The 11126-nt window shown below is 45.0% G+C and overlaps 1 protein-coding gene across 1 annotated transcript in view; it reads left to right on the top strand.

Annotated features, from left to right (window-relative positions):
• The first annotated feature begins 8739 nt into the window (after positions 1-8739).
• The window catches only part of LOC143285952 (uncharacterized), a 20340-nt gene continuing 17953 nt past the window's right edge, over positions 8740-11126 (top strand). The window contains exons 1-2 of the mRNA XM_076593402.1: positions 8740-8749; positions 9764-10011. Coding sequence (XP_076449517.1) covers positions 8740-8749; positions 9764-10011 — 258 coding nt within the window. The remainder of the gene's footprint in view (positions 8750-9763; positions 10012-11126) is intronic.

Below are 11126 nucleotides of genomic sequence, written 5' to 3'. Positions count from 1 at the left end.
TTATGTCTCCTTTGGATATAGAGGAGAGGAGGATTATGTCCCCTTTGGATATAGAGTGGAGGATTATGCCCCCTTTGTATATAGAGGAGAGGAGGATTATGTCGCCTTTGTATATAGAGTGGAGGATTATGTCCCCTTTGTATATAGAGGAGAGGAGGATTATACCCCCTTTGGATATAGAGCAAAAGAGGATTATGTCCCCTTTGGATATAGAGGAGAGGAGGATTATGTCCCCTTTGGATATAGAGAGGAGGATTGTGTCCCCTTTGGATATAGAGGAGGGGGGGATTATGTCCCCTTTGGATATAGAGAGGAGGATTGTGTCCCCTTTGGATATAGAGAGGAGGATTATGTCCCCTTTGGATATAGAGGAGAGGGGGATTATGTCCCCTTTGGATATAGAGGAGAGGAGGATTATGTCCCCTTTGTATATAGAGGAGAGGAGGATTGTGTCCCCTTTGGATATAGAGGAGAGGGGGATTATGCCCCCTTTCGATATAGAGGAGGATTGTCCCCTTTGGATATAGATCAAAAGAGGATTATGTCTTCTTTCGATATAGAGGAGAGGGGGATTATGTCCCCTTTGGATATAGAGAGGAGGATTGTGTCCCCTTTGGATATAGAGGAGAGGGGGATTATGTCCCCTTTGGATATAGAGAGGAGGATTGTGTCCCCTTTGGATATAGAGGAGAGGAGGATTATGCCCCCTTTCCTTCTGTTAATGTTTGACTGTTGGAGATCCCGTTGGCCACTCAGTCTGTTGTATCCTGTTGTGATGTTGTTTTGTGTGCTTGTTTTCCAGTCCTTTTCTTTTGTTCCAAAAGATTTCTTTTCTAAAGTACTTGGGCAACGAGGATATTCGTTCTATGTGTTCCTTTTTCGGGATTTTTTGTTTTGTTTTGTTTTGTTTTTTTCAACTTTTTTTTTTTACTTCTATTTTTCCTTATTTCTGCACGTCCGTTTATTTGTCTGCATGCCTTTTTTCTTTCTACTCTTCCTTGCTTTTCTTTTCCCTTGCTTTCCCGCTTCCCCTCCTTTCTGTCTCCGCTGCACACCGATAATCACCCGATTACCACGATTACCACACGGTCTCACTGGGTCTATGCCGGGTGGAATATCACCACGTCCATGCTCCAAGCCGGGTGGATTTACCGGGTCCATGCCGGGTGGAATCAGAAGGTCCATGCCGGGTAGAATCACCAGGTCCATGCCGGGTGAAATCACCAGATCCATGGCGGGTAGAATCACCAGGTCCATGCCGGGTGGAATCACCAGGACCATGCCGGGTGGAAAGTCGGGTGGAATCGGAACACGTTCCGCAGGGGGCACGGCCACTTCCCGCTGACCAATCAGACATCAAACGGAAATTTCCATTCCCCGACACTCATGATGCTGTGACTCCACATGTTCTGTGCTTTGATCGTGTTAAACTGGATAGTAACAACCCGTGCGTTATCTGGAAATGAGATGCCAGCATTTTGTTCCTTGTTTTATTTTTTTGCATTTGTTGGAAAAAGCATGTCTTTTTTTCAAAGTCTGTATCCGTTGGCTATTAGGGACTGCATGTGTGAAACAAGTAGTTGGCTCTTGACTGTAATGTATTTGACTGGTCCTCGGTAGGTTCGCTTGTGGTGACTATTGAACATTTAGGACGTATCCATTCCATTCGCGTCATGTAACGGCTACAAGTGTGCATTGATCCATTGACGTCGGTGGGCGTAACAGCCAGTTGGTTAACTCTCTCCATACGAACGGCGAAAGAGACGACGTTAACAGCGTTTCACCCCAATTACCATCATCAAAATATTGCAAGCGGAAGGCTCTTATACTGAAGAGGTGAATGTTGACAAAGAATACCACAATTCTGACGACGGAAGCTAAAGGTTGGGTCATTCAGACACCCACTGGACATCCGAGGGGTCTGTGTAGAGGAGAAGAGAGGACTGGCCGTACTGAGTGAGTTAAAACGTTGGGCTATCAGTCTGAGAGTAATGGGTTCGAATCTGTCACAGCGCGTGGTGAGTTAAGGGTGGAAAGTTTTCCGATCTCCAACAGCTGCGCAGTACTGCTAATACCCGAACACCCTTCGTGTGTGTATGCCTTCTGGCATGTGGAAGAGGTTAAACCAGGGATGGGCACACCGCCTTTCACTCTAATTATCGTTCCCATCACACACACACACACACACACACACACACACACACACACACACACACACACACACACACACACACACACACACACACACACACACACACACACACACACACACACACACACACACACACACACACACACACACATGCACACACAGAGACACACACAAACACACATGCACACAGACACACGCACATATACACAAAATTAACACAAACATACACGCACGCACATATTCAGGCATGCATGCACACACATACAGATGCACACACAGGCACTCCATCCCCCCTCTCCCTTCGCTCTAGCCCCCACACCTCCCTCCCCACCCCCCCAAACCCGCCGCTTTTAGAGCAATTATTGTTGCTGTTGTCGTTTTTGTAACTGGAGGTCACTTGAAATCGTTTATCGATTGTTCTGTCAGGCGACTGGTTTCCTCTGAGCGATTGACTGTTAGTGACCGTGTGTGGAAGCAACACGCTCGGCGTAAAGGGGCACGGTCAAAAATCGATTTTTCCCACCCGCCATTTCCTCCTTCCTTCAATGAAACCAGGAATCTGTTGATTATATTTTCTCTTGTATGTTGCGCACTGTGTGTTGCACTGCCAGTGTAAAGTTTGTAACACATATCAAAAGAACCCCGTCCTCCATCTCCCCATCCCAGAAACACACGCACGCGCACTCACCAATAAGATCCCCCCCACCCGCCCCCCTTCTCCTTATAAACACACAAACACCTCCACCCAGATGTTAAAAAAAAATCCACCTTGACCTTCTTCACCTAACATTGACGAAAAGGCCAGCAATCATTGATGCCATTAAGTGACCCATGTGGGTCCGTTTGTGTGAAAATATTGGGAGTGGGGGTTGGGGGAGCTGCCAGCATGATTCTTCCATTCAACAGCTGCCAGTGCAGCGATTGCACCCGGTGCATCCCCCCCCTCCCCCCACACACACACTCACTCAGGCCAGGCGGGATCTGTTCCAGAGGTGGAGACTTTCAACCACTGCAGGCCGGAGTTGAAAAACTGACTGACTTACGGCTCAAGTCGTGGGTGTGGGAACGAAAGTGGTTAATTCAAAACGTCTGTGGAACACGGTGCGTTTTCATTGTTTGAAGAATCGCGCCGCAACTAGTTACAGGCCAGGTATCCCTAAAAGACTGATTGCATCACTTAAACGGACGATTTGAGCTGTGAAGTGTCACATGAGGAAACACCAGTGTCACAGTTTTCAAGATCGAATCCCGACACAGTTTTTACAAACTGTGTTTCAGTTACAAAAGAAGCCGGAGGTATTATAGCATCCACGTGCTTGGTAAAGCTGGGCCAAACTGGTGTGTAAGCATTGGGGTGTCCAATTAGCTACAAAGACGTCGGGGGGGGGGGGGGGGGGGCGTTACATTTAAAGAACGTATGTCGAGTAAAAAGAAATTGAGTTCGATGACTTCAGTTGGGATTTGCAGAACGCCTGGAATGCCGTATGTTCTCCCGCCAATCCCCTCTTCTGCACCCTCCACACCACTCTCACCCCGCTAACTCTCCAACCTGATTCCTGCACAAATTTCAGTCAGTCAAAGCTCAACGCAAAAAGCGAGAATGTGGGAAATTCAGGTCTGTGTGTGTGCGCGCGTGATTGTGTGTGTGTGTGTGTGTCTGTGTGTCTGTGTGTGCCAGCCAAACCCATCTGCAGGAAACAGGTAACTTGAAAACGTGAGAACCGGAAAGAACTCTGCATGATCAATGGCGGCACTTCCTGTGTTGTACACGTAAACCAGCATTCATTTGTACACCATTGTAAATATGCACGACTATGTTTGCGCCTGCGCGCGCACTCTCTCACACACACACACACACACACACACACACACACACACACACACACACACACTCACTCACTCACTCACTCACACACACACACTCTCTCTCTCTCTCTCTCTGTCTCTCTCTCTCTCTCTCTCTCTCTCTCTCTTTCTCTCTCTCTCTCTCTGTCTGTCTGTCTCACGTACTCGCTGTTTACAGTTGTGCCGCGCTCACGTGAATGCGCGCAAACGAACTGAAAGATCACAGACAAGACACACAGAAGAATGCTGTGCCATGAATCTTTTCTTCATCCGCAGCTGTGTTTCATCACTCCCGTTTTGACTCAGCGTGACGTGGATGAAGCTTCTTGATAATATGTTTTGATCAGACAGTTCCTGACAAAGATCAGTTGTTTTCTTCAAAAGCTTGAGTGTACTGCCTTGTATTTTACTTTATACATTTTGTTTACGAATTATATTTCCTATTTTCCCATGATTACTGTTGTTTTATATCGAATACTTATCATTATTGTTATTTTCATTCATTCATTTATTATTTCCCCTTATATTTTATTTCATTTCTTTATCTGCATACTGTTTTCTTTTCTAATTTTATTATTTTTCATGCTAAATCTTTATTGATTTATTTGTTTCTTTATCTGTTTAATGATGTATCCATTTATTTGTTCATGCACCTTTTTTCCCGAGGCCTGACCAAGCGCGTTGGGTTATGCTACTGGTCAGGCATCTGCTTAGCAGATTAGATATGGTGTAGCGTATATGGATTTGTCCGAAACACAGTGACGCCTCCTTGAGTAACTGAACTGAAATGAACTAATTTATTTTTGCAATGTTCCATGACTTAAAGAACGGTAAACATCATATGAGATTCAAACTCCCAAAATGTACATGTTGTCTCTGAGGCGGCCAGGTGTGCGCACTTTTCCACTTATCCTATCAACCTGGGAATTACTGTTATCATCAACAGCATGTTTACGCCCTATCTCGTTGTTTCATCACCTGAATGTGCATACTTGCTTTATGCACAGACAGAGAGAGAGAGGAAAGACAGACAGACATACTGACTGACAGACAGACAGAAAGACTGACTGACAGGCTGACAGACAGACAGACAGACAGGTACAGACACCGAAAGAAAGCAGGAAGGTAAGAGTGTGGTTTGGTATTCACACGCGTTCGCTTTCCTGTGAAAAAACACCAGCTATCGCCCAGCAATTATCTCAGCGCCACACAGCTCATTATCGTTGAGTGCACGCCACCTTACCCCCTCATGTAGCGAGCCTGCATAATTACACATGTGGCACTGGATTTGACATTCTCACCGTCAAGTGTTTTGAGTTCGTGGGTCGAGTGCGTCCAGTGAGAATGTCGTCTCTCCACTGAGGGCTCCCTTGTGGACCACTGGTACACAGAGACTGCGACACACCTGGGAGTCGCTGTGAGAGGAAGAGAGGGAGGAGGTGGGGGAAGATGGGGGGTGAGAGGTGCGGGTAATGCCATTAAGGCGGCACAGACCACGGGGCAGTAAAAGAAAGTACGCCTCATCTGACACACAAAGTGCAAAACTTCCGAGAAGTCATTTGGGGAAATTCCCGTTCAGTGGGCGGCGGGAGGCGGAGGGGGATGCGGGGGGCGGGGGGTCATCATGATTTTTTTTTTTTTCAATTTCACATCATGAATAAACGTTGCTTTCTGACATTAGTGTTCAGTCACTCGGCAGGATGTAAAATACGTTGTCATAAACAAACGTATACATGGTTATGAACACAAACAACTATATATATATATATAAGGGAAAACTCCCAGCCGATTGATGCTGACCCAGATTAGAAGTGCCCCGTTTATGTTCATCTTTGTCAAAAACCTTAACAAAGGATGCATAAAAAATCCCCATTCATATACGGGAAGACCAGAGAATGCCACAATCGCTTTGAGCATGTCAACAACAATATGTCCAAGTCAGTAGAAAAGGTATGAATTGTGAACTGTGATGGGTGCCGAGGTGTTAACTGTCACAGGATCTGACGCTTGGCTGGAGTCAGTAAAACGGTCTTCAAGATATAAACACAATGTTCTCTTGACTATGTCAGAATGATTCAATGCTTTCAACAGATGTTCAAAAGACGAATGCCCAACACAGCAAACCACACTGAAATTGCTCTGCCACTTTATAACATACAGTGTCTACTTGCGGACATACTCGTGCACGCGAGCACATACATACATACATGCATGCACAAAAAAAGATCAAATGTTTCTTTTTGTCCCCTTAAATCCGTATTAACGAACAAAAAGTAAAGCCGACAAAGAACTTTTCCTTAAAAAAAAGTAACGGTTAGAAGTCCGAAAACATTCCCCAATAAAATGTGTTTTTGTTTTTGTTTTGTTTTTGCAGATAATGAACTAACTGTGATGACGAAACGGAGCAGGGAACTCCTGCGACAATGAATCGATTCAAGTTGGTAGTGATCTATTTTTGTGTCTGACTCCCACCCTCATCCCCCCGCCCCCTCCACGCCCTCTGCTAGTGCTGATGTCAGTGGACGTCAAGCTGCGCGACTTGGCGTCATTTCCGTCCTTTCAGACCCTGTAGTGGTGACGATTCTGTGTGTCGTCAACGAATGTGATTCCTGCTTGAGCTGAAGGCCTAATGGCTGACGTCATATCCGAAAATGGCGGGGCATCTGTTAAAGTTTTCAGCGCAAAGTGAGAGAACTGGGAATCTGTGAGTTCATTGATATCAGTAAATTCATATGGGTTTACCAGGTTTACACACACACACACACACACACACACACACATATATATATATATATATATATATATATATATATATGTGTGTGTGTGTGTGTGTGTGTGTGTGTGTGTAATTATATATAATTATAATATATGTACATATATATATATATATGTGTGTGTGTGTGTGTATGTGTGTAATTATATATAATTATAATATATGTACATATATATATGTGTGTATGTGTGGAGCTGTGTCAAACACACAGAGAGAGCAAGTGAACCAGTGAGAGAGACAGATAAGGAAATCTAAAACTATTAGTTTCCTCTGGTATCCTCTAAACCCTGACCGGTAAATACAATTGGATTTCATTCCAAAACCAGGATCCCTGCCAGGCATGCTTTTTAAGTATGCAATTAAAATATTAATATAAAAGAAAAGAAAAAAAACAACAGCGATAGTCACTAGGACTGTTCCCATGTGGGGGGAAACGAACACAATGCAGAATAGCGGGGATGATCGTTTCCAACGCCTGTTCACCCACTTTCTCGTCTTTGATTTTTTCGCTGACGAATTATTTTTTGTCGTGTATTGTATTGCGTAGTGTAGTGTTGTGTTGTGATGAACAGACATGGAGACAGAGTGTGCATACATGTTGATATTTCTAGCAAACCTGAAAACCCACCTGTTCAAACAAGCCATTGTGTGTGATGAAGCATTGCTGTTTGTCTGCATTCTTCCCCTCCTGCCCACCCCACTGTACCTTCTGCTGAAACCAGTATGAAATGTGTTCATGTGGGTGGGTGGGTTGGTGTTCGTACTGTGTATGTGCGCTAGCGTGTATGCGCTCTTTGTGTATGCGCGTGTTTGCGTGTGCAGGCATTTTTTGTCTTGTCTGTGTGTGTGTGTGTGTGTGTGTGTGTGTGTGTGTGTGTGTTGTGTGTGTGTGATTGTTCACATCTGCAATTTGTTGTGTTGTCTTGGTTCATATTGATACACATATCTGTTTTGTTGTTTTCATCTGCAGACGTATATTATCATGCACTGTTGTATGTATTGTTTCATGTAATGCGCTTGGGGAGTTTGCGCCATATGAGTACGATTAAGTAAGTATTATCTTTATTATTATTATTATTATTAATGTTGTTGTTGTTTTTACCCTGATCTATGACTGGTGTAACAGTAGCCACCACGTTACCATCACGTGACATGCATTACTCACCGTACCCATTCCTCTCCCTGTGGACTCCCGGCTCCCATGCCATTACTGCCCCTTGCTGGCACCAACGTCTTGGAAATGGGCTGACAGATGAGAGAGAGAGAGAAAGAAAGAGACACAGAGAGTGACGTGGGCTCAGCGGACAGCTAAGCGGCTTTCTGCCACTTGTCGGGGCCCGTGTATCGATTCCCGGGGGCCCGGTATAAAAGGCGAAGACAGGGGAGAAATCTCTGGAATTTGTGTCTGTCATACCTGCAGTGTTCTTGGGACTGGGACCCCTTCTTCACCTGGGAAAAAAAGAAAAAAAAGATGTTCCGCAGTTGCTTTCTCTACGTTCTGTGTGTTCTTTGCCAAGGTGAGGTTTACTGTGATACACACGTGTTACTTAACTGGGTGTTTTGGTGGGAAGTGGGGGGGGGGGGGGGGGCGGTCGTGTTGGATGTAAACGATTTAGATTCATTTTGTTTTCATAATTATTCATGTATTTCCTTCCCACCCACCCCCATCCCCACCCCCACCTCTCTCTCTCTCTCTCTCTCTCTCTCTCTCTCTCTCTCTCTCTCTCTCTCTCTCTGTCTCTCGTTTGAACTGTCTGTCGTCTTTTCTGTTTTTGGAATGACAAAACAAAGCAAGTTTTTGATCAGTGCAATTATAGTTTACAATCATTTTTAAAAAGACAAAGAGTATACATACATTCAAGTCATACAGTAGATTTTCTTTCTTGTTCGTTTCGTTCGGCTCGTTCTGGTGCATCAAAGTAATCTCTTTCCGTTTAAGCCATGATATAAAGTTTTGATTTAAGCTGAGATGTTCACCGGTTTGTTCACATGCAAAATTCGACGACCCTCCATCAGATCAACGAGTCTCATTCTACACAGAAGATGGGACATTTAAATCTTGTAAACATACTGGGGTTTGCAGTGTTATGAAACATCATTGTAACTAATTGCCATAGTATGAATTTTAACACAAAGTACAGTGCATGACAACGTTTACAATTCATGATAGATCAGGTGACATTGAACATCCTTAGAAATTTACTCAAAGTTTTCTTCCTCGCTTAAAGTTACGGAGAGTGAATACCGACTTTGGAGATATTTGTTTCTTTGCCCATGATGTTTTTTTAAGAATGTGTGACAACTGTGGATATTCAGATAAGAATTGTAAACTGTCTCCAACACTCTCTCCGTCTCTCTGTCCCTGTCTCTGTCTGTCTGTCTGTCTGTTTCTCCCTCCCCCTCTCTCTCTCCATCTCTCTCTCTCCCTCCCCCTCTCTCTCGTTGACTTAATTAAATTTTTGTTTCATTTCCACACTGATCCCCCCCCCCCCATCCCCTGTCCCACTCATCCCTTTTTCTAATCAGCATGCGTTATTCCGCCATTGTCAAATTACCTTATTTTCTTCCTCTAATGATAGTATCTCCCAAAAAAACCCCAATAAAACCAAAATCAAATTCAGTGCTATAGGAATACAACACACACACACACACACACACACACACACACACACACACACACACACATCCTCCACACGAACACTCGCACTCACTCGTTCACTCACTCACTCCTCTCAGCTCCATCCCACCCCACCACAGACACAGCATGTAACCGTCTGTCTCAAAACCCCTGAGACCTACTTCGACCAGCACATTCTTTTTTCTTCTACCCAACCCACCCACCACACCACACCACACCGTAACAGACACAGCATATCACTGTCTGATTCAAATCCCCTGAAACCTAATTCGACCAACACTTATCATTAGTGGTTTGTTTTTGTTTTGTTTTTTCAACCCAACCACACCACCACCACCACCACCACCACGACCAGTCCTCAGCCTGTCAGGGGTGCAGGGAGCGGTGGGCGGGGGAGGGGGGAGGAGCCCCCACTACCTGCTCCCCCTGGGCAACAGCAGCGTGCACCGGGAGGTGATGCAGGGCCATGACGCCAGCCTGCCAGACGCCTCCCAGTGCTTCCTCTTCAGGCCCCCCTACCCAGGTCTGCCCTACGACGCCATCACCCTGGGTCCCCGCGGGTCCTTCGTCGACCTCAACCTGGCCGGGGAGCTAGACTTTCGGGTAAGGGATGCGAATGGTTTATTCATCAGGCCATGGCCCCTCATAAAGGGGTAAGTGAACATATACCATTACAAAATATTTGAAAACAAAATCAAATCTAAACAAAATAAGTACTAGAAATAAAAGACAATAGTTCATGAAATACTACGAGCTTACAATTTCTCTAAATTTGAATGCTTTGTGTAATAAACATGACAGATTACGTACATCACGTTGTCTAGTAGATGACATTAGAAGATTTAGTTTAACCCTTTTACTGCCAAACTCGCATTTATGCAGCAGCTAGGTAGAGGACCCATGTCACTGAAGGGTGACCAGGTCTGTTATCCATGAATCTACTGCTCTTTATGTCGGTGGTAGGATACGCCATATGTTCTACATATCGCGTGGGGAATCCCTAGCTAATCTTAGACACCATATTTTCTGTGTTTATAGCACAAGGGAATTTTGCACTCTAAATGTACTGGCGGTGAAAGGGTTAAAGGCGCATGGATGTTGGTAAGGAATAAACTTCAGTCTGATTTCAGTAAGGGCTGGACAGCACAAAACAAAATAGAATTCATCTTCCTTAAAGGTTTTACATAATGGACAAATCAGATCTCCATGTTCTCTGTATCTGTTACAATGTACAGCCAATTCGGATACACCCAACCTAAATTTTGTCGTCATATATCATAAGTCGGGTAAGGGAGGAGGAGTGAGTGGTGGGAGAGGGAGAGGGGTGGGAGAGCTGGAGGGTGGATTCCCCCCACCCACCCGTCCCCCTATCCCACACATACACGCTTCAGCTGTATGCAGGCTAAGGAACAACAGATTTATCTTTCTTTCTGTCTGTCTTTCACTGTGGTGCTTCAACATGCTCACTTCACTGGTGTTTTGAATATATCCTTATAATCCAGACAGGAATGGTGGTGGTTGGTGGCTGTGTGGGAGGATAAGGGTGTGGGGGGGTGGGAGAGGCAGGGAGTGGACAGCTGGAGGGTTTCGTTGTCAGGGAGGAGGAGGGGGAGGGTGTTGTGTGAAGCATACCTTCCATTCTGTTCATTTTACCTGAAAAAGCGTCAAACCCCTCAATACCATTCCCTTTAAATCAACACTGTCTCCTTCCAGACCAA

The sequence above is a fragment of the Babylonia areolata genome, chromosome 9, assembly GCF_041734735.1.
Source record: "Babylonia areolata isolate BAREFJ2019XMU chromosome 9, ASM4173473v1, whole genome shotgun sequence".
NCBI lineage: Eukaryota > Metazoa > Mollusca > Gastropoda > Neogastropoda > Buccinidae > Babylonia > Babylonia areolata.
This window is presented reverse-complemented; position numbering and strand designations above follow the sequence as displayed.